At 41.3% G+C, this 24,065-nt stretch overlaps 1 protein-coding gene across 1 annotated transcript in view; it reads left to right on the forward strand.

Moving 5' to 3' along the window:
• Positions 1 to 24,065, forward strand: part of LOC138673533 (myosin-6) — a 50,591-nt gene that overhangs the window by 23,812 nt on the left and 2,714 nt on the right. Inside the window, exons 15-36 of the mRNA XM_069761806.1 lie at positions 4,144 to 4,314; positions 4,406 to 4,715; positions 4,800 to 4,867; positions 5,020 to 5,107; positions 5,406 to 5,523; positions 5,605 to 5,728; positions 5,870 to 6,006; positions 6,139 to 6,394; positions 6,527 to 6,769; positions 6,851 to 7,027; positions 7,121 to 7,266; positions 8,451 to 8,541; positions 8,730 to 9,119; positions 9,510 to 9,755; positions 10,125 to 10,321; positions 10,763 to 10,946; positions 11,020 to 11,185; positions 13,100 to 13,224; positions 13,329 to 13,637; positions 13,722 to 13,925; positions 14,086 to 14,211; positions 14,318 to 14,593. Of these exons, the coding sequence (XP_069617907.1) occupies positions 4,144 to 4,314; positions 4,406 to 4,715; positions 4,800 to 4,867; positions 5,020 to 5,107; positions 5,406 to 5,523; positions 5,605 to 5,728; positions 5,870 to 6,006; positions 6,139 to 6,394; positions 6,527 to 6,769; positions 6,851 to 7,027; positions 7,121 to 7,266; positions 8,451 to 8,541; positions 8,730 to 9,119; positions 9,510 to 9,755; positions 10,125 to 10,321; positions 10,763 to 10,946; positions 11,020 to 11,185; positions 13,100 to 13,224; positions 13,329 to 13,637; positions 13,722 to 13,925; positions 14,086 to 14,211; positions 14,318 to 14,593 (4,152 nt within the window). The remainder of the gene's footprint in view (positions 1 to 4,143; positions 4,315 to 4,405; positions 4,716 to 4,799; positions 4,868 to 5,019; positions 5,108 to 5,405; positions 5,524 to 5,604; positions 5,729 to 5,869; positions 6,007 to 6,138; positions 6,395 to 6,526; positions 6,770 to 6,850; positions 7,028 to 7,120; positions 7,267 to 8,450; positions 8,542 to 8,729; positions 9,120 to 9,509; positions 9,756 to 10,124; positions 10,322 to 10,762; positions 10,947 to 11,019; positions 11,186 to 13,099; positions 13,225 to 13,328; positions 13,638 to 13,721; positions 13,926 to 14,085; positions 14,212 to 14,317; positions 14,594 to 24,065) is intronic.

Below are 24,065 nucleotides of genomic sequence, written 5' to 3' on the forward strand. Positions count from 1 at the left end.
AAGCTGTATGACTTTAGCCACTTTTTTCTCTGAAATGCCACAGCATTTCAGAGGAAAAAAAGTGGCTAATGTCATACAGCCCACTGTTACGCTAATACCGTACATGCTGGCTATGCATTGAACAGCCCGTACTTTAAAAGCCACCTAAAGACTAGTCTGAAAGGTCCCCAGCCGCTTCTCCGCATCCACTCCCAATAAGTGACAATTTTCTTCCTGCGTGCGCATACAGGAAGAGACCTGTCAGTGATTGGCAGCAGGAGGGAAAAAGCCAAAGGTACGGTACAGTGTGTTTTTCTCTGAAACGCCGTAGCATTTCAGAGTGAAGCATACCATACCTGGCTTACGGTAGATCATACAGCCAGTGTCTGATACATGCTGTCCGTGGATTACGGTAGCATGTATCAGCTGTCAGGTTTCCTTTGTAGTGTTTACGGTATTTCCGCATTGGGAGGTGAGCTGCATTCACATGTGGACAGATGCATGATTGGCAACTACAGTGTCATGCAGGTGCCTTGGTTGGTTCACTTTGATGGTAGGATGTCAGCACTACTCACTTCCCAATCCAGAAGCAAACGGTGCCAGAAAAACCCTTTTAACCCATCAAAAAATACAATATGTCTGTATACACACGTTTTTTTTTCATCACACCACATAAAAAAGTGATTGAAAACCATAAGTACGGTACAATACCACAAATTGATACCCATAAAAACTCCAGCTTGTTAAAAAAACACTCACACATACGGTGAACAGAAAAATTACAGAGTTACCGGTAGTGGTCAATTCCGGTATCGGTATTACCGAATTTTTTATTATGCATTTCCTATGGTACCGTATATTGGACTTTCCTATTCCACAGCATTTTACAGACATTATCATCACTGTCCCCATTGGGGCTCACAATATATCTATCTGTATGTGTTGCAAGTGTGGGAGGAAAGCTGAGAATGCGGAGGAAACCCACACAAACCTGGGGACAACATACAAACTCCTTGCAGATGTTCTCCTTGGTGGGGTGTTGTTCTGTACAAGAGTGTAGCACTACCTGTGGCCCTCCAGCAACAGATCCCCCACCATAACAGTGTCAGCAGCAGGATAAAGTACCGTACTGATACCATAATTTAGTATTTTCTTGCAGAAAGATACTTTACCTTACTCTTCTGGAAAGATGTCAAAGCAGAGAAGGATTTCATATAAAATCCCTTTTAAACTGGAGGTAGTGAAGTACGCCAAAGAACATGGGAACAGGGCAGCGGAGAGACACTTCGGGCCACCTCCAACTGAAAAAATGATACGGGAATGGAAGAAACATGAGGACCAGCTACAAAAAATGGACAAAGATAAAAAATGTTTTCGTGGGCATACTGCAAAGTGGCCACATTTAGAAGTGGATGTGAAAGAGTGGATCATACGTCACAGGAACAATGGATATTCTGTATCGACAAAAATGATCATTTATGAAGCTAAACGTCTTGCTGCAGAGAAAGACATTCAGGTTTTCACAGGATCCCCATCATGGTGCTATAGATTTATGAAACGATGTGGCCTTGCTATGCGCACAAAAACTAGGATTGCACAAAAAATGCCTAAAGAATACAAAACCAAGATTGTGTCTTTTCACAAATTTGTACTGGAAGCAAGAAATAAAAATGGATATGAAATGACTCAGATTGGGAACATGGATAAAGTCCCGTTGACTTTCGATGTTCCGTCAAGCAAAACGGTTGATGTGAAAGGTGCCAAAACTATAGCCGTGAAGACGTCAGGGCATGAGAAAACCCATTATACCGTTGTGTTGTCCTGCTGTGTAGATGGCACCAAATTGCCTCCACTTCTGATTTTCAAGAGAAAAACCATGCCAAAAGAGACAATCCCAAAAGGAGTCATTGTTCATGTTCACGACAAGGGATGGATGGATGAAAATGGCATGAAGATATGGATAGAAAAAGTGTGGTCCAAACGTCCTGGGGAGCTTCTGAAAAAAACTGCTCTATTAGTGCTGGACCAGTTTAGGGCACATATCACTGAAGCCACAAAAAGGAGATTTAAAGAAGAGAAAACCCATATTGCCGTAATTCCTTGGGGGGCTTACCAGTCAGTTGCAACCTTTGGACGTTTCCATCAACAAGCCATTTAAAGTTTTCATGAGAGAAGAGTGGAATAAATGGATGGCTGCTGGAAACCATGATCTGACACCAACTGGACGAATGAAGAGGCCTACAATTACCCAAGTTTGTGAGTGGGTGAAAACCTCATGGCAGTCCGTTAAGGATGAAACCGTTGTAAAGTCCTTCAAAAAATGTGGCATCAGCAATGCCTTAGATGGCTCTGAAGATGACATCCTCTATGAACAGAGTGAAGACAGTGATACTAGTGATTCTGAGGAACCGAGCTTCATAAATATGGACAGTAGTGATGAGGAGGAGTTCTTGGGGTTCCCTGATGACTGAAGAGTTTCTGTACTTAAATCAGTAATGGTTGTTAATGTTGCTGCTGAGTTCTGTTTACATTTCCATTTGTGAAATATTATGTTATTTATGTTATTAAATATTTTACCCCGCTATTTGCTTCAAAACATTTTTTTTCCTATTTTCAACCTCTAAAACTTAGGAGCGTCTTATGGTCTGGTGCGTCTTATAGTCCGAAAAATACGGTAATTGACTGTTATTTTAATTAACACTTTTCACTTAGGTCCCGATTAGTCAAAGTGTTTACAAAGCACTTTGAAAAGTCACACAGTTTTTGCACAAGGTGAAATTGCACAAAAAAACCCTCCTACTTTCGGCATTCTTAAGCCACTTGTGTCCAGCTTTGCCAAAGTGGGTGGAATTGGGAGGAGTCATGGCAAAATGGGGCTTGGCAACTCTCACCTGACAAATTTGTGAAAACTAGCAGTGCACATTATGCCAGATATGTTGCTCCAGTCTTTCACAGGAGTAACATTTCTGGTGAGACGCATTCCACTGATAAGATGCACCAAATTCTTTACGTGAATTAATTAAATAATAAATACAAATAAAGATTATTATTAAATGAATTCTGCTCATCTTATTCATGCACACACCAAATATCAGTCTTAATTCATTGAGGACATAATTTTTGTAATTGCAAACAGGTGTAGTCCATCTCACCCTAGTTGAGGCTTTCAATGATTCCCAGCAGGGAAATGCCAGTCCTTCCCCTTGTGGCCAAAAACTGCATAACAAATAGAAAATATTCCAGCTGATTCTTGATTAGAATATTTCAAAAACTTTTATTACATATCATAAAAATTGGAACTCACAATAAACCAGACTAAAAAAAGATCCATGACTAAGGACTTTTGTTTAATCTGAAATGTGAAGGAAATTACATCATCCTTGGATTTGTTGTAAGTGCAAATTTTTATTATATGGAATAAAAGTTTTTGAAATAATTAAATCAAGACTTGGCTGGAAAATTTTCTATTTGTTGTACATAATTTTTGTAACATTTTTCTAAAATACTAGTTGCTAAAAAAAACTAAGTAAGTAAAATAAGTATATTTCTAGCAATCAAAGATCAACAGAAATATAATAAATAATAATCTTTATATAGCGCTCACATATTCCACAGCACTTTACAGTTTGCACACATTATCATCACTGTCCCCGATGGGGCTCACAATCTAAAGTTCCTATCAGTATGTCTTTGGAATGTGGGAGGAAACTGGCGTGCCCGGAGGAAACCCACGCAAACATACAAACTCTTTGCAGATGTTGTCCTTGGTGGGGTTTGAACCCAGGACTCCAGCGCTGCAAGGCTGATGTGCTAACCACTGCACCACCATGCTGCCCGAATATTAACTTAGAGAGTAGAAAACCATATAATACATTGAGTATTTACCATGTTAGTTGTTTTGTCAGAGAGATAGTGTGAATATAAAAACTTTATGAGAGATTAGATAAGTGTGTGGAACAAGAGAACAGAATAAAGAAGCTATACCTGTAAAAATTACAAACATCAGCTGCTAGTATCCCAGTCTGAGAATACAATTAGATATTGTGCATTTGGATTCTTTAATCTTTGAAAGCCTTTGCAAATTTTTTGTTTCCTTTTTAGTTTTGAATTTGCACATCTGTCTCTCCCATTGATTTTATTTATGTTCTATGTGTTTCTCTCTAGTTTAACAGCTTTGAGCAGCTCTGCATTAACTTCACTAATGAGAAGCTACAGCAGTTCTTCAACCACCACATGTTCGTGTTGGAGCAGGAGGAGTACAAAAAGGAGGGGATAGAATGGGAGTTTATAGACTTTGGCATGGACCTGCAGGCCTGTATTGATCTCATAGAGAAGGTGAGAGCATTGTAAACATGGAGTCATGAAGTTTAATGTAAAATCCAACTTTCCTTTTTAGATTTTATGCTCACGCTATTTCTTTCCATAGCCTATGGGTATCATGTCCATCCTTGAAGAGGAGTGCATGTTTCCCAAAGCCTCTGACATGACCTTCAAAGCAAAACTATATGATAATCACCTGGGCAAGTCCAACAACTTCCAGAAACCAAGGAACCCCAAAGGGAAGCCTGAGGCTCACTTTGCTCTGGTCCACTATGCTGGTACTGTGGACTATAACATTCTTGGTTGGCTGGAGAAGAACAAAGACCCATTGAATGAGACTGTGGTAGGGCTGTACCAGAAGTCATCCCTCAAGCTGCTGGCTCATCTCTTCGCCAACTATGCTGGCGCTGACTCAGGTGGGATATTTCTCATTCAATCAATAATTTATTCATTTTGTTTATCAGTGAAGACCAATAGTATGTTATCTTATCAACCTACAGACACTGGTGGCAAGGGAAAAGGAAAGAAAAAGGGTTCTTCCTTCCAGACAGTTTCTGCTCTACATAGGGTGAGGGTCAAGTTTCCAACTTCATCACTATTTCTGTCCTATTAATTGTCGCAAGTGATATATATCTCAGATGTTTGCTTCCCACAGTAGAACCTACAGTATGTGTCTTGTAGTAAATATATCTTTAGTGATCATCCATTCTTTTTCAACAGGAGAATCTTAACAAACTAATGACCAACTTGAAAACCACTCACCCACATTTTGTGCGCTGTATCATTCCAAATGAAAGGAAGGCTCCAGGTAATGTTATATGAAATATGCCTTGGTTGTACAATAAAAGCTTTTGGTATGTCAATCTCATCTCATTGATGGGCATTTCACAGGTCTATACAACTACTTCCTATCAGAGACATGTTATTGGGGGGAGAAAAGCTGTGGGGTGCATTAATCATGATCAGTGTAGATCCTAGCATTTGTACTCTCAAATAACTAGCCTAATTATCATTTTTTAAACGTTTGCTAATGGAAAAACCCTTTTAAGTATGATAAAAGGCTTTTTTCACTAAACACTTTCAATCTGTGTATGGGTTTTTGGTAGGTGAGATGGACAATCCCTTGGTAATGCACCAGCTCCGTTGTAATGGTGTGCTGGAAGGTATCAGAATCTGTAGAAAGGGATTTCCCAATCGGATTCTTTATGGTGACTTCAGGCAGCGGTAGGTTGATATTCCTGTTATCTTTTACATTGCATAAAAAATATAATTTAACATTTTCACTAAATATTTTATTCTCAATAGATATCGAATCTTGAATCCTGCAGCAATTCCTGAAGGGCAGTTCATAGATAGTAAAAAAGGGGCAGAAAAACTTCTAGGTTCATTGGAGATTGATCACACTCAGTACAAGTTTGGACATACAAAGGTAATTTTGTAACAGTTAAAGAAAATGTAGCATCATTTTTTATATTAAATACTAATATTTTTTAAACAAAATGATAGACTGATGTAGCTTTGTCATTTGACTGAAATATCAAATACTACTGTATATCAAATTTGCTCATAGGTGTTCTTCAAAGCTGGTCTCTTGGGTCTTCTGGAGGAAATGAGAGATGAGAGACTCTCTAGGATTATTACACGAATTCAAGCACAATCTCGAGGCTTACTAATGAGAAGGGAGTTTAAGAAGATTTTGGAGCGCAGGTGAATTAAACCATATGGTATTATAAGGCGGCAATGGGTTTCCATATTTTTTATGTAGGATATTTGAAGTACGGTACTTATATTATAAGTGTTAATGTGTTTCATAATTTACTTTGTAATGTTACATCTCAGAGATGCTCTCTTGGTAATTCAATGGAATATCCGTGCTTTCATGGGAGTCAAGAATTGGCCCTGGATGAAGCTATACTTTAAGATTAAGCCTCTGCTGAAGAGTGCAGAAACAGAAAAAGAAATGGCAAACATGAAGGAAGAGTTCCTGAGATTGAAAGAAGCCTTGGAAAAATCTGATGCCAGACGCAAGGAACTTGAGGAAAAGATGGTCTCTTTGCTACAAGAGAAAAATGATCTGCAACTACAAGTTCAAGCTGTACGTAGTAAAATATAAAAGTTTTAAAATATGAAAATATGAAAGAAAAGACCAGTATGTAGGTTTAGGAAACAAGATGAGGTGACCTCCTAGGAAAATTGATTAAAAATATTGTTTTTCCATTTAATACAGGAGCAAGACAACTTAAATGATTCAGAGGAAAGGTGTGACCAGCTAATCAAAAGTAAGATACAGCTAGAAGCTAAACTAAAAGAGCAGACTGAAAGGCTGGAAGATGAAGAGGAGATGAATGCAGAACTGACTGCTAAGAAGAGGAAGCTGGAGGACGAGTGTTCTGAGCTCAAGAAGGATATTGATGACTTAGAGCTCACCTTAGCTAAAGTGGAAAAGGAGAAACATGCCACAGAAAATAAGGTGATCATTTTATTGCCACCACATGTTAATCTTTTTTTTCCCTATTACTTTTATTCTGACATACATATATGCTTTTTGTAGGTCAAGAACTTGACTGAAGAAATGGCAGGTTTAGATGAAATTATTGCAAAACTTACCAAAGAGAAAAAGGCTCTCCAAGAGGCTCATCAGCAAACCCTTGATGACCTTCAAGCGGAAGAAGATAAAGTCAATGTTCTTACTAAATCAAAAGCCAAGCTGGAGCAGCAGGTTGATGATGTAAGTTGTACAAATCATTTAAAACTGCAAACGGTATAACAGTATAATAGGTAAAGAAGCTGAATGTGGCCACTAACTGCTTGATCTGCACAGCTTGAAGGATCCTTGGAGCAGGAGAAGAAAATAAGAATGGATCTAGAAAGAGCCAAGCGTAAGCTTGAAGGTGATCTAAAATTGACACAGGAGAATGTCATGGATCTTGAGAATGACAAGCAACAACTAGAGGAGAAGTTGAAGAAGTATGACTAATTTAATTATATTATCATTATGCAGTTACACTACAAACATGCAAACAATTTTTATATATTTCCTACATTACATTTATATAATACTAGATGGCAGCCCGATTCTAAAGAATCGGGAGTCTAGAATCCATATATACTTTATTTATTCAAATGTAAAAATAATACAATTAATAAATAATAGTAAGAAAGAACAAAAAATGGCTGCACTCACCAGCTCTTGACAATTCTTGTTATTTAAGGTACAGTTACACAGGATCCATGAATATGCTTATGAGGGGAGGGATGAAAGACCTCAGACGACAACTTTGCGTGTTGTGGCAAATGCCACAACAACGGTTCTTTGCTTAAGAACAATGTCAGGTAGTAGGAAAATAGCCAGTTAATAATAGGCAATAGTTCTTTGCAGGAATGCAGATATTAATAAATAGGCAGTTTATATTGCAGAGAAATTGCTGGGCAATAATGGACAATGTCCTTATGTGGCAAATAATAGAGCAATATACCCAATGTGGCAAAGAAGAGGTTAATAAACGGCAGTCTCTCAGTATAACAGTCAGTGAATAATAGGCAGTATATGGAGAAAACACCAAACAAAAGTTCAAAATTGGTGTGAAAATGTCACTGAACCACTTCACAACTAAATATATATAGTTTTGGTAAATGGTATTATCATTTTTTTGACGAAATTCGGCAGGAGCTTGAAGAGCAACGTCACTGGGCCCGCCTCCACGCAGTAGAAACTTGCTGTGAGGTAAAAATTCAAAAATCACACCAAAATGGCGGGCGGAGTGTGTCACAGTACGGCACGTTTCTGATTGGTCGCTCGCAGCAGGCGGCAACCAATCAGACACTGGACACTGTTGACGTCACTTATCTCCGGACATTAGCTCCGGACATTAGCTCCGGACATTAGCTCCGGACAGGAAGTTGGCACAAATTGCAGGAAGTAGTATTCTAGGCAATTATATATTAGACTCACATTTATATAATACACATACCATAGAAGAGAAGCAGGACAAAGGCACAGCTTTATGACCTCGGGTTGATGAAGCTGCACATACACCAGGGATTACGGGTGCCACTTCCAAAAATCCTTTATTGTGGCATCATTATACCAACAGCAGGCAGATAAAACAGTGGAGCAAATACAGACATACATAATTATCTTCTTGTTACAGGAAAGAATTTGAGATTAGCCAGCAAAGCAGCAAAATTGAAGATGAGCAATTATTGGGCATGCAACTACAAAAGAAACTGAAAGAGAACCAGGTAAGGCAAGACATTTTAATTGTATCCTCAATTTGATGCTAACTAACCCAATATGATTCCAAATACAATCTACAACGCTGTAGTAGGGCCTATTCACATACACTTATGATTGACCATGTTAGTATTATTTTTCTGCTTTCTTTGGTGACTTGCTAATAATTGATGCATATATTTCCACTTCTCCTAAGGCACGAATCGAGGAGCTGGAGGAGGAACTGGAAGCAGAGAGAACAGCAAGGGCTAAGGTAGAGAAGCTTCGTTCTGACCTGTCCAGAGAGTTGGAGGAAATCAGTGAACGTCTAGAAGAAGCCGGAGGAGCCACCTCAGTGCAACTTGAACTTAACAAGAAGCGGGAGGCAGAGTTCCAGAAACTCAGGAGGGATCTAGAGGAATCCACTTTGCAATCAGAGGCCACCGCTGCTACACTAAGAAAGAAGCATGCGGACTCTGTGGCTGAGCTCAGTGAGCAGATTGACAACCTGCAAAGGGTAAAACAGAAACTGGAAAAGGAGAAGAGTGAGCTCAAACTTGAGCTAGATGATGTAGCATCCAACATGGAACAGGTGGTAAAGTCCAAGGTGAGAAATGGAGATTTAAATCTTTATATAGTCTTTATAGCTCCTATGTGATGCAGAAAATTTATTTTTGTACAACCAATAATGTAGGTGAAAAATATGCTTGTAGCTATGTAAGCATGATTTGCCCAAACACATGGCTCTCTAAATTTGAGATTAAAACTAGTTAATAAAATAATATTGAGAACTTAAATATTGGATAAAAATGGATGACTAAATTAGATCAGAATACAATAGGAATATTACAAAGAGCATTTGTGAAAACAACGACTTTCATATGCTTAGCCTTGTGTGTCATCAGGTTTAATGTATTACATTTGTAGTTGCTTTGATTTAAGATGTTTAGAAATATATTTTTAAACTACTGGATTTTATTTTATTATCTGTTCACAGGCCAACTTAGAAAAGATGTGTCGCACTTTAGAAGACCAAATGAATGAGCATCGAACCAAGTTTGAAGAAGCTCAAAGATCATTGAATGACTTTATATCACAGAAGGCAAAACTGCAAACAGAAAATGGAGAGTTGTCACGTAGACTAGATGAGAAAGAAGCATTAGTATCTCAGCTGACACGAGGAAAACAAACTTACACTCAACAGTTGGAAGACCTTAAGAGACAACTGGAGGAAGAGACTAAGGTAATCTAAGAAATGTTTTAAACTGTGTATTATTGTACCCAGTCACATTAAAGCAAAGTCAGCAAACATTTGCCAATATCAGTAAAACCATCCAATTGTGTTATGTGTATGGGGGCTTCCTATCTCTCCCCTAAGAGATGATATCATGGCAAATTATGTCTGTTAATTGGTCACATTGAATTTCAGTGCCAAATTCTTTTGTTCCTAGGGAAGAGAAACTGCAACTAAAGATGTCACAAAAAACATGTATTTTCAGCTGAACCAATGTGTACCTGTGTATGGGGCAGGAGTAACTGATGTTTGGCTAATAGATAACTTGTTTGTTATTTCATATTAGTAATATAATTCAAAATCTCTTTCTCTGTAAAGGCTAAAAATGCCCTAGCTCATGCTCTTCAATCTGCCCGCCATGACTGTGATCTGCTCCGAGAGCAGTATGAAGAAGAACAAGAGGCCAAGGCTGAGTTGCAAAGAGTTTTGTCTAAAGCCAATTTAGAAGTGGCCCAATGGAGAACCAAATATGAAACTGATGCCATTCAAAGGACGGAAGAGCTAGAGGAGGCCAAGTGAGTGAGATGGTTGAAGATACTAGCATATTAATGTTGAATATACAGTTTGTATGGAATTAACAGGACTTATTTATTTGAACCCATTGCTTGCTTCCTTGGTTTGGTTGAAGTGTGCTATTTTGTTGAATTTTGCTTGGCTCCATCCTGATATTGTTCCAGTAATCTACTGCTTCTCTAACATAGGCACCTGTCTGAATGTATTCCAGCTGTAAATTTCCTTCCAACAGAGAAGCTTTTTGCTTGGATTATGTTTCATGCTTCTGTATAAGACGAGCATAAAGCTTGTTTGTTAGAAGGCTCCTCTTCATTCGGGGCAGCAAAGGTGGGTGAAATAATGCACGATACCTGATAATATTTGCATGAGTGATGTTTGCTCATTTATCCATGGCGTAGCCTCCAAATCTGAAAGCCTATATGTCATTACACCTTTTTTGATAGGAAGAAACTGGCACAAAGACTTCAGGAGGCAGAAGAGGCTGTAGAGGCTGTCAATGCAAAATGTTCATCTCTGGAGAAGACAAAGCATCGCTTGCAGAATGAAATTGAGGACCTGATGGTTGACTTGGAGAGGTCAAATGCTGCATCTGCAGCACTGGACAAAAAACAAAGAAATTTTGATAAGGTGACTACAATCAGTTAATGAGAAAAACATGGAAAATCTCTTGTGGCAAATATGTAATAGATATGTTGTTTAGATCCTAGCAGAGTGGAAACAGAAATTTGAAGAGTCACAGACTGAGTTAGAGTCGTCTCAAAAAGAAGCTCGTTCACTTAGCACTGAGCTGTTCAAGCTAAAGAATGCTTATGAGGAGTCCCTGGAGCATCTTGAAACTTTTAAGAGAGAGAACAAAAACCTCCAAGGTGCGTTGGAAAAAAAATGTGATTATAATCTTCATAATAATCATATGTGCCAACTTTAAATAAAATTCCAGTTAAAGAATCCCATGCACATTACAATTTAACCTGCAGATTTTTTACAAGACCTGTTGACCTTATGATGCATATTGTTAACTCTTGACTCTTGTTAGGAATCGGATAAGGCATTTTGAAATCAAGCATCTTATCCTTTGTTCTCCCTGGAGATAAGCTGGTACCAAAGGTGTCTCAGAGGGGCTTAAGCCCCCCATACACCTCAGATGCCTGTCAGCTGAACGATGATTCGGACAATCGTTATTACTGAAGCTGTCTCGGCCGTCTCTCCCATATATTGCTTTGCTGAGCACTCCTCTGTTCTTTATAACAGAGTCACTGCAGACATGTCTGAAGGTGGCTTAACTCAAGATAACAAAAGGATCGGCTATTCAAAATGAAACATGCCAGATCCTTAACTCCAATAAGCCATAGACTATTAGGCTGCATTAATCTAAGGCTAGTTTCACATTGTGTTAGTGGGTGTCCGCTAACGGAATCCGTTACATGGCGAAATTGTCGCAAATTAACGCTATGTAACGGATCCGTTAGCGCACCCATTGACTGCAATGTGCTAACGGATTGCTAACGCATCGCTAACGTATGCCATTTTTGGCATGCGTCAGTGATGTGCCGTTATTTTCGGGCGGACCTCGAAGGCTGCTTGCAGCATTCAGGGTCCGTTCTTCGCTAGCGCAGATCGGGCATCTGCGCTATCGGGATTGCCAAACGCAATCCCTTTTTGGACACTGCGTTAGCGCAATCCGTTAGCGTATCCGCTTGACGGATTGCACTAACGCAATGTGAACCTAGCCTAACATGTCTGTTGTCCCAACAGCTATCTAATGTGTAACCTTTAGGGTATGTGCACACGTTGCAGATTTGCCTCTGGAATTTTTTGTAGGGATTCTGCATCTCTTGGCAGAAAACGCAGGTGCAGATTTCATGCGTTCTTCTCGTGGATTTTGTGCGGTTTTTTTGTGGATTTACTGCGGATTCTGTGTGGACTTCATGCGTTTTTATCTCTGCGGATTTCGATAATGGAGGGGTGCAGAAACACTGCAGATCTGCACAAAAGAAGTGACATGGTCCTTTTTTGAATCTGCTGCGTTTTCCGTGCAGATTTGTCTGCACCATTAGCACAGCATTTTTTTTTGCCATTGATTTACATTGTACTGTAACTCACTTGCAGATCTGCAGCATTTCTGCGCAGAAAAAAAGCTGCAGTCCTGCAGGAAATCTGCAACGTGTGCATATAGCCTTAGGCAATGACTGCAGTTTTAACATGGTATTCTAGGTTGCAATAATTAATAAAAGCAATGGTTGAGTTATTGGTTGTTAAAGAAGCACTCCCATCAAATTTTTATCCTCTTAATATATTGCAATCATGCTATTATATGATACAGTGTACTTACAATTGCCAATTTTTCCCTTCTACTCAGCTCATTCTCCCCTTTTGCACTAGGTCTATGACATCATGTAATTAAAAACTGACTAGCTGAATCCTTCTAAGTTCTATGTACATACAGGAGGTCAATTTTCCTAGCATGAGTCATAAGTAACGTCAAAAGTCCCTGGCAGGAGGAAGGATGAAGCAGCTTGATCAGGAGTTGGAGTGGGGATTGATTCATGCACGGAAAACAGACTTCCTGTTTCTACATAGAGCAGAGACGATTTATCTGGCTATCTGGCTAGAAAGGGAAAATGAGCAACTGTAAGTACACAGGGCTATAGAATATGTTGATTGCAATATATTAAAAGGATACAAACTTACCGTAAATGGAAGTGCTTCTTTAATGCACAGTGTAGAAACTTGTGGAAAGCAATGAAAGTATGGATTTACTTCAAGAAAGATTTGTTTCACAGAGGAAATCTCAGACCTAACAGAACAACTTGGAGAAGGTGGAAAGAGCATACATGAGCTAGAAAAGATTAGAAAACAACTAGAACAGGAGAAAATGGAACTTCAGTCTGCTTTGGAAGAAGCCGAGGTTTGCACATCACTGTATTTGGCCAAAAATAGGTTATTTTAGATACTAAGATATAGTCTTTTTCATATGACTATAGCCTAGTAACATTTGACTTTCCTTTTCAGGCCTCTTTGGAGCATGAAGAAGGGAAGATTTTACGTACCCAACTTGAGTTCAACCAGGTAAAGTCTGAGATTGAGCGCAAATTGTCAGAGAAGGATGAAGAAATGGAACAACTCAAGAGGAACCACCAGCGTTTGGTGGACTCACTTCAAACCTCACTAGAAGCAGAGACTAGAAGCCGCAATGAGGCCCTTAGGATTAAAAAGAAGATGGAAGGAGACCTTAATGAAATGGAGATTCAGCTTAGTCAGGCCAATCGTGCCGCATCTGAGGCTCACAAACACTTGAAGGTGGCACACAGTAGTCTTAAAGTAAGTTGTTTTGTTGAGACATTATGAATGTTTGTTTATAACCAAATGTCATGAATTGAAACCTGTCATTGATACCATTCATAGGACAGTCAAATTCAACTGGATGATGCCCTAAGGGCTAATGAAGACTTAAAAGAAAATAGTGCAATTGTGGAAAGGAGAAACATGCTTCTCCAAGCTGAACTTGAGGAACTGCGGTCTCTGGTGGAGCAGACAGAGAGAGGACGCAAGCTCGCAGAGCAAGAGTTGATCGAAACCAGTGAAAGAGTCCAACTTCTACACTCACAGGTCAGAAAGAAACCTTAATATCTTACTCTCCCAAAATGACATACGTATTACAGGGTCATGTTTTTTATAACCCCACATTCTTGGAACAACTCTCACATACCACTTGGCTTACTTTTCCTAATTCCAAAGTTTTGCATTTTTTACCTAATAATCCCACCAGAACACAAGCCTGATTAATCAGAAGAAGAAACTGGAGTCTGATACTTGCCAACTACAGACCGAAGTTGAAGAGGCAGTTCAGGAATGTCGCAATGCAGAAGAAAAGGCCAAGAAAGCAATCACCGATGTATGTATGAACAGAAAATATTCAGTTCTTTGTGACCTACATGTCATTATGGCGAAAAAATTTATTCCAAAATAATAAAACTTTTCACATTTTTTGCTGATGATAGGCGGCCATGATGGCGGAGGAATTAAAGAAGGAGCAGGACACCAGTGGTCATTTGGAAAGAATGAAAAAAAATATGGAGCAAACAATCAAGGATCTCCAGCAGCGTCTGGATGAGGCTGAGCAGATTGCCATGAAGGGTGGAAAGAAGCAGCTGCAGAAACTGGAGGCTCGAGTCCGGGAACTGGACAATGAGCTGGAGTCAGAGCAGAAGCGCAATGCAGAGTCTGTGAAGGGGGTGAGAAAGTACGAGAGACGCATTAAAGAGCTCACTTACCAGGTATGATATACAGATTAAAGTTTTTTGAAACCTGAATTAAAGAGAATGTGTCATCAAAATGTTTTTCAACTATATAGTATTAATATACAGTATATATTTTTTTCACATTATTTTTTGTAATAGTATAAAATATGAAAAATTATTTTAAAAGGTTTGATATTTTCCATTTTAAAACACTGGGGGGTCAACTACTGAAATTTGTCAGGAAACCTTAGCGTACTGCTAACTCGCATTACCACTGCAGTAAATGTGGACGGAGTCTGTGTCCGATGTCCCCCTCTGGGTGTTTGCAAAAGATTAAGGGAGGATAAATTTTAGGGTGACAGCGTACAGCCATTTTGTTGGTGACTGCAAAGTGATACTGGGATGTGGATGGTGTCACTGAGGACGGTTGACAGTACTGAGTCTGTTGGTGTTGCTCCACATATCACGTGCTGGGATTAGATATGTGGATTGCATTACGCGGTGGGATTAGATACGCAGACTGTATCAGGGGCTGCGATTAGGACTGTATCACAAACTGGGATTAACTACACTGACTGTGTCACATGCTGGAATTAGATACGCGTACTGTATCATGACCTTGGATTAGATACGTGGACTGTATCATGCGCTGGGATTAGATACGCAGAGTGTATCACATGGGATTAGATAAAGGACTCAGCATAGGGTATCACACATGATGTTATTAGGTACAGGGCTCAGTGGAGGGTATAATATGTTGGATTAGACACAGGCCTCAGCAGAGTGTATCACATGATGGTATTAGATACAGGGCTCAGCGCAGTGTATCACACAATATGGGATTAGATATGCAGACTGGATCACGCACATGAATTAGATACACAGAGTGTACTACACAGGATGGGGTTAGATGCACAGTCGGTGTCACACATGATGCAATTAGATGCACAGAACAGCGGACCGTGTCACACATGATGGGATTAGATGCACAGACCAGCGGACCTTGTCACACATGATGGGATTAGATTCACAGACCAGCGGACCTTGTCACACATGATGGGATTAGATGCACAGACCAGCAGACCGTGTCACACATGATGGGATTAGATGCACAGACCAGCAGACCATGTCCCACATGATGGGATTAGATGCATGCCTATGCTCGTTCAGTCTAAGGGTAAATTCACACAGGGCGTTTTTGCTGTGTTTTTTGCTGCGTTTTTTATGCCTATAAGATTTCAGAAATCTCATGCGCACACATTGGTTTTTTGTGTGATCAGTATTTTGTGCTTTGCTGCGTTTTTGGACATAGAGCATGTCACTTCTTTTAGTGTTTTTGCTGCGTTTTTTCAGCGTTTTTCACCCACTGACTTGAATGGGGGTGGAAAAAATGCAGCAAAAACACAGGTATCGTTATTTGCTTCATTTTTGCTGCTAAAATTCAAGGACATTAGCATGGACAAAGAGAAAAAAAACGCACCAAAAATGCACCAAATACGCAACAACAAAACGCAACAAAAACGCACCTAAACCTGTGTTTTTGACCCAGCTTCTTTCCTGCCAAGAAGATCAGGTTTTGCTGCAGAAAATAAAGCAGCAGAAAAAAAGCAGCAAAAACGTCCTGTGTGAACTTACCCTAAAGCCTCATTCAGATGTCTGGAATGCAGGCTTTACTGTTGACTTCATCAATCTGCTTTCCAGATGAAGCAGTAAATCCTCAGGCCGGCTTCACACTTGCGAGTTTTACGGACGTAAGAGCGCAGAAACTACGTCCGTAAAACTCGCAAAAAATACGGCACAATTATTCTCTATGCCCCTGCTCCTATCTGCCGTATTTTACTGATCAGTATTATACGGCTTTCTACGGCCGTACAAAATCGCAGCATGCTGCGTTTGTCACCGTACTGCGCAAGAAATACGCCAATGAAAGTCTATGGAAGCGTGAAAAATACGGATTTCACATGGACAAGCAGTGTGACTTGCGAGAAATACGCAGCGGTGTTAGAGAGAAAAGCCGGTAATTCAGTGCGGTGTACAGTAAAATCACACTGACAGCTTACAGTCCAATAGGTAGAATAAATGTGTACACATAGAATAGGTATATATATATATATATATGTCAGTGAGACACATATATGTATATATATTACTATTTATTCCAGCGCTATACAGCTTGAAAGCCGGTAATTCAATTACCGGCTTTTTCTTTCTCCTTCCTAAAACCCGACATGATTTGAGACATGGTTTACATACAGTAAACCATGTCTTCTCTCCATTTTTTTTGCAGATTCCACACTACTAATGTCAGTAGTGTGTATCTGCAAAATTTGGCCGTTCTAGCTCTTAAAATAAAGGTTTAAATGGCGGAAAAAATTGGCGTGGGCTCCCGCGCAATTTTCTCCGCCAGAGTAGTAAAGCCAGTGACTGAGGGCAGATATTAATAGCCTGGAGAGGGTCCATGGTTATTGGCCCCCCCCTGGCTAAAAATATCTGCCCCCAGCCACCCCAGAACAGGCACATCTGGAAGATGCGCCTATTCTGGCACTTGGCCACTCTCTTCCCATTCCCGTGTAGCGGTGGGATATGGGGTAATGAAGGGTTAATGCCACCTTGCTATTGTAAGGTGACATTAAGCCTAATTAATAATGGAGAGGCGTCAATTATGACACCTATCCATTATTAATCCAATTGAATGAAAGGGTTAAATAAAACACAAACACATTATTTAAAATTATTTTAATGAAATAAAAACAATGGTTGTTGGAGTATTTTATTCTACGCCCAATCCAATCACTGAAGACCCTCGTTCTGTGAAAGAAAAAACATAATAAACCAACAATATACTTACCCTCCGCAGATCTGTAACGTCCAACGATGTAAATCCTTCTGAAGGGGTTAAAACATTTTGCAGCAAGGAGCTTTGCTAATGCAGGCTTTCTAGGCAAGTTCCCACGATCTATAAACAGCCAGCAGAGGGCGCCTCACCGCAAATGAAGCTAAATATAGCTCATTGATCTATATTTAGACTCATTCCCCGGGGTTTTGCAGCGAGGAGCAGCCTGCATTAGCAAAGCTCCTTGCTGCTAAATGTTTTAACCCCTTCAGAAGGATTTACATCGTTGGACGTTACAGATCTGCGGAGGGTAAGTATATTGTTGGTTTATTATGTTTTTTCTTTCACAGAACGAGGGTCTTCAGTGACTGGATTGGGCGTAGAATAAAATACTCCAACAACCATTGTTTTTATTTCATTAAAATAATTTTAAATAATGTGTTTGTGTTTTATTTAACCCTTTCATTCAATTGGATTAATAATGGATAGGTGTTATAATTGACGCCTCTCCATTATTAATTAGGCTTAATGTCACCTTACAATAGCAAGGTGGCATTAACCCTTCATTACCCCATATCCCACCGCTACACGGGAATGGGAAGAGAGTGGCCAAGTGCCAGAATAGGCGCATCTTCCAGATGTGCCTTTTCTGGGGTGGCTGGGGGCAGATATTTTTAGCCAGGGGGGGGCCAATAACCGTGGACCCTCTCCAGGCTATTAATATCTGCCCTCAGTCACTGGCTTTACTACTCTGGTGGAGAAAATTGCGCGGGAGCCCACGCCAATTTTTTCCGCCATTTAACCCTTTATTTTAAGAGCTAGAACGGCCAAATTTTGCAGATACACACTACTGACATTAGTAGTGTGGAATCTGCAAAAAAAATGGAGAGAAGACATGGTTTACTGTATGTAAACCATGTCTCAAATCATGTCGGGTTTTAAGAAGGAGAAAGAAAAAGCCGGTAATTGAATTACCGGCTTTCAAGCTGTATAGCACTGGAATAAATATTAATATATATACATATATGTGTCTAATGACATATATATATATATATAGACAGTATATATATATTTTTTTTTCATTTTGGGACACATGGATCATTTCTATAGCGGTATGTTGGTTTTGCAAGCCTGCGAGAAAACTACGCAGTACGGATGCCATACGGATTACATACGGAGGATGCCATGCGCAAAAAACGCTGACACACCCTGCCTACGGAGGAGCTACGGACCACTATTTTCGGGACATTTCAGCGTATTACGGCCGTAATATACGGACCGTATTTTCATACGCTGAGTGTGAAGCCGGCCTCATTCCAACGTTCCTGTACACACAGTTGTCTGAATGAGGCATTACACTGAGTGAGCAGAGCCGAGTTAGGCTATGTGCACACGTTGCGGATTCTCTGTGTTTTTTGTGGTGCAGAAACGCTGCAGATCTGCAATTGATTTACAGTACAATATAAATCAATGAGAAAAAAAAATGCTGTGCACATTTTGCGGAAAATCCGCTGCGGAAACGCTGCGGTTTAACCCCTTTCCGACCCATGACGCCACTTAGGCGTCATGAAAGTCGGTGCCAATCCGACCCATGACGCCTATGTGGCGTCATGGAAAGATTGCGTCCCTGCAGATCGGGTGAAAGGGTTAACTCCAATTTCACCCGATCTGCAGGGACAGGGGGAGTGGTAGTACAGCCCAGGCCCCCCCCACCCCCCCGTGGCTATGATCGCTCTGATTGGCTGTTGAAAGTGAAACTGCCAATCAGAGCGATTTGTAATATTTCACCTATTAAAACTGGTGAAATATTATAATCCAGCCATGGCCGATGCTGCAATATCATCGGCCATGGCTGGAAACACTGGTCTGCCCCCCCCCCCCGCCACCGATCTCCCCCCCCAGTCCTCCGATCAGTCCTGTACACAGCTCCGCTCCCCTCCGTCCTCCTGTCCGCTCCCCCCGTGCTCTTGTCCGCTCCCCCCGTGCTCCAATCCCACTCCCGTGCTCCAATCCACCCCCCCAGCACTCCGATCCACCCCCCCGGTGCTCCATTCACCCCCCCGTGCTCCAATCCACCCCCCCGTGCTCCGATCCACCCCCCCCCCGCGCTCCGATCCACCCCCGCGCTCCGATCCACCCCCCCATGCTCCGATCCACCCACCCCCCCGTGCTCATCCCCACCCCATCATACTTACCGAGCCTCATGGGGTCCGTCCGTCTTCTCCATGGGCGCCGCCATCTTCCAAAATCTGGCAGATTCGTTTCAAGTGCATTTTGATCACTGTGATAAAACCTATTACAGTGATCAAAATAAAAAAATACTAAATGACCCCCCCCCTTTGTCACCCCCATAGGTAGGGACAATAATAAAATAAAGAATTTTTTTTTTTCTTCCACTAAGGTTGGGGTAAGAACTAGGGTTAGGGTTAGGGTTAGGGTATGTGCACACGTATTCTGGTCCTCTGCGGATTTTTCCGCAGCGGATATGATAAATCCGCAGTGCTAAACCACTTATCGCGGTTTTTCTGCGCATTTCGCTGCGGTTTTACAACTGCAGTTTACTTTTGGAGCAGTTGTAAAACCGCTGCGGAATCCGCAGAAAGAAGTGACATGCTGCGGAATGTAAACCCCTGCGTTTTCGTGCAGTTTTTCCGCAGCATGTGTACAGCGATTTTTGTTTCCCATAGGTTTACATTGAACTGTAAACTCATGGGAAACTGCTGCGGATCCGCAGCGTTTTCCGCAGTGTGTGCACATACCTTTAGAATTAGGCTATGTGCACACGGTGCGGATTTGGCTGCTGATCCGCAGCGGATTGGCCGCTGCGGATTCGCAGCAGTGTTCCATCAGGTTTACAGTGCCATGTAAACATATGGAAAACCAAATCCGCTGTGCCCATGGTGCGGAAAATACCGCGCGGAAACGCTGCGTTGTATTTTTCGCAGCATGTCAATTCTTTGTGCGGATTCCGCAGCGTTTTACACCTGTTCATCAATAGGAATCCGCAGGTGAAATCCACACAAAAAGCACTGGAAATCCGCGGTAAATCCGCAGGTAAAACGCAGTGCCTTGTACCCACGGATTTTTCAAAAATGGTGCTGAAAAATCTCACACGAATCCACAACGTGGGCACATAGCCTTAGTGTTAGGGTTGTGGTTAGGGTTATGGCTACAGTTGGGATTAGAGTTAGGGGTGTGTTGGGGTTAGTGTTGGAGGTAGAATTGAGGGGTTTCCACTGTTTAGGCACATCAGGGGTCTCCAAATGCAACATGGCGCCACCATTGATTCCAGCCAATCTTGTATTCAAAAAGTCAAATAGTGCTCCCTCACTTCCGAGCCCCGACGTGTGCCCAAACAGTGGTTTACCCCCACATATGATTTTTTATTTTCATGGCTCTGCGTTGTAAACGTCTGTGAAGCACTTGGGGGTTCAAAGTGCTCACCACATATCTAGATAAGTTCCTTGGGGGGTCTAGTTTCCAAAATGGGGTCACTTGTGGCGGGTTTCTACTGTTTAGGCACACCAGGGGCTCTGCAAACGCAACGTGACGCCCGCAGACCATTCCATCAAAGTCTGCATTTCAAAAGTCACTACTTCCCTTTTGAGCCCCGACGTGTGCCCAAACAGTGGTTTACCCCCACATATGGGGTATCACCGTACTCAGGAAAAACTGGACAACAACTATTGGGGTCAAATTTCTCCTGTTACCCTTGGGAAAATTAAAAAATTCTGGGCTAAAAAATTATTTTTGAGGAAAGAAAACGTATTTATTATTTTCACGGCTCTGCGTTATAAACTTCTGTGAAGCACTTGGGGGTTCAAAGTGCTCACCACACATCTAGATAAGTTCCTTTGGGGGTCTAGTTTCCAAAATGGGGTCACTTGTGGGGAGTTTCTACTGTTTAGGCACATCAGGGGCTCTGCAAACGCAACGTGACGCCCGCAGAGCATTCCATCAAAGTCTGCATTTCAAAACATCACTACTTCCCTTCCAAACCCCGACGTGTGCCCAAACAGTGGTTTACCCCCACATATGGGGTATCAGCGTACTCAGGAGAAACTGGACAACAACTTTTGGGGTCAAATTTCTCCTGTTACTCTTGGGAAAATAAAAAATTGCGGGCTAAAAAATCATTTTTGAGAAAATAATTTTTTTTTTTCATGGCTCTGCGTTATAAACTTCTGTGAAGCACTTGGGGGTTCAAAGTGCTCACCACATATCTAGATTAGTTCCTTTGGGGGTCTAGTTTCCAAAATGGGGTCATTTGTGGGGGATCTGCAATGTTTAGGCACACAGGGGCTCTCCAAACGCGACATGGTGTCCGCTAATGATTGGAGCTAATTTTCCATTTTAAAGCCAAATGGCGTGCCTTCCCTTCCGAGCCCTGCCGTGCGCCCAAACAGTGGTTTACCCCCACATATGGGGTATCAGCGTACTCAGGACAAACTGGACAACAACATTTGGGGTCCAATTTCTCCTTTTACCCTTGGCAAAATAGGAAATTCCAGGCTAAAAAATAATTTTTGAGGAAAGAAAAATTATTTTTTATTTTCATGGCTCTGCGTTATAAACTTCTGTGAAGCACCTGGGGGTTTAAAGTGCTCAATATGCATCTGGATAAGTTCCTTGGGGGTCTAGTTTCCAAAATGGGGTCACTTGTGGGGGAGCTCCAATGTTTAGGCACACAGGGGCTCTCCAAACGCGACATGGTGTCCGCTAACAATTGGAGCTAATTTTCCATTCAAAAAGTTAAATGGCGCGCCTTCCCTTCCGAGCCCTGCCGTGTGCCCAAACAGTGGTTTACCCCCACATCTGAGGTATCGGCGTACTCGGCAGAAATTGCCCAACAAATTTTAGGATCAATTTTATCCTATTGCCCATGTGAAAATGAAAAAATTGAGGCGAAAAATTTTTTTGTGAAAAAAAAGTACTTTTTCATTTTTATGGATCAATTTGTGAAGCACCTGAGGGTTTAAAGTGCTCACTAGGCATCTAGATAAGTTCCTTGGGGGGTCCAGTTTCCAAAATGGGGTCACTTGTGGGGGAGCTCCAATGTTTAGGCACACAGGGGCTCTCCAAACGCGACATGGTGTCCGCTAGAGAGTGGAGCCAATTTTTCATTCAAAAAGTCAAATGGCGCTCCTTCGCTTCCAAGCCCTGCCGTGTGCCCAAACAGTGGTTTACCCCCACATATGAGGTATCAGCGTACTCAGGACAAATTGGACAACAACTTTCGTGGTTCAGTTTCTCCTTTTACCATTGGGAAAATAAAAAAATTGTTGCTGAAAGATCATTTTTGTGACTAAAAAGTTAAATGTTCATTTTTTCCTTCCATGTTGCTTCTGCTACTTTGAAGCACCTGAAGGGTTAATAAACTTCTTGAATGTGGTTTTGTGCACCTTGAGGGGTGGAGTTTTTAGAATGGTGTCACTTTTGGGTATTTTCAGCCATATAGACCCCTCAAATTGACTTCAAATGTGAGGTAGTCCCTAAAAAAAATGGTTTTGTAAATTTCGTTGTAAAAATGAGAAATCACTGGTCAAATTTTAACCCTTATAACTTCCTAGCAAAAAAAAATTTTGATTCCAAAATTGTGCTGATGTAAAGTAGACATGTGGGAAATGTTATTTATTAACTATTTTGTGTCACATAACTCTCTGGTTTAACAGATTAAAAATTGAAAATGTGAAAAATGCGAAATTTTCAAAATTTTCGCCAAATTTCCATTTTTATCACAAATAAACGCAGAATTTATTGACCTAAATTTACCACTAACATGAAGCCCAATATGTCACGAAAAAACAATCTCAGAACTGCTAGGATCCGTTGAAGCGTTCCTGAGTTATTACCTCATAAAGGGACACTGGTCAGAATTGCAAAAAACGGCCAGGTCATTAAGGTCAAAATAGGCTGGGTCATGAAGGGGTTAAAAGAAGTAGCATGTCACTTCTTTTTTGTGAATCTGCAGCGTTTTTGTACCCATTCCATTATAGAAAACCGCAGGGGTAAAAAACGCAGCAAATCCGCAAGAAAACCGCAGCAAAAACGCACAAAAAACGCTGCGGAACCGCACAAAAAACGCGACAAATCCGCAGGTGCGTTTTCTGCCAGGAGAGGCAGAATCTGCACCAGAAATTCCTAAGCCTAATCCGCAACGTGTGCACATAGCCTTTGTGTTCAGAACACTGCAGCATAATGATTACACATCTATGTTCTGAACACCGTGGTGGCAGCTGTGGTGAGCACAGGTTGGCATCCTGACATTGTGCTACTAATTCCAGGCTACTGACCTGTTTTCACCACTGGGAGAAGTGGTGAAGAGTTACGGCTGCAGCACCGCTCTCATCATTCAGAGAAGCCCTGTGGTGGTGTCTTCTTCCAGCGGTAAGAACAGCTTGGCAACCTGGTCTTAGTTGTACAATACCAAGATGCCAACCTGCGCTCACCACCTCGGCCCTATCACAGCTGCAGCCCGTCCTGTACACACCAGATTTACACCGTCACCACTCACTGCTCGCGGCTCCTGTCACCGCTTGCCACAGGAAACTGTCAGCAGTGATGGGGAAATTGTAGCACAGCTATGGACTACAATAAATTTGCAGCCAACTTCTCCCACAGCTGCGACCTGGGCAGCACAGGGGGCATATCCAGTTCACAACAGAGGCAGCCAAC

The sequence above is a fragment of the Ranitomeya imitator genome, chromosome 1, assembly GCF_032444005.1.
Source record: "Ranitomeya imitator isolate aRanImi1 chromosome 1, aRanImi1.pri, whole genome shotgun sequence".
NCBI lineage: Eukaryota > Metazoa > Chordata > Amphibia > Anura > Dendrobatidae > Ranitomeya > Ranitomeya imitator.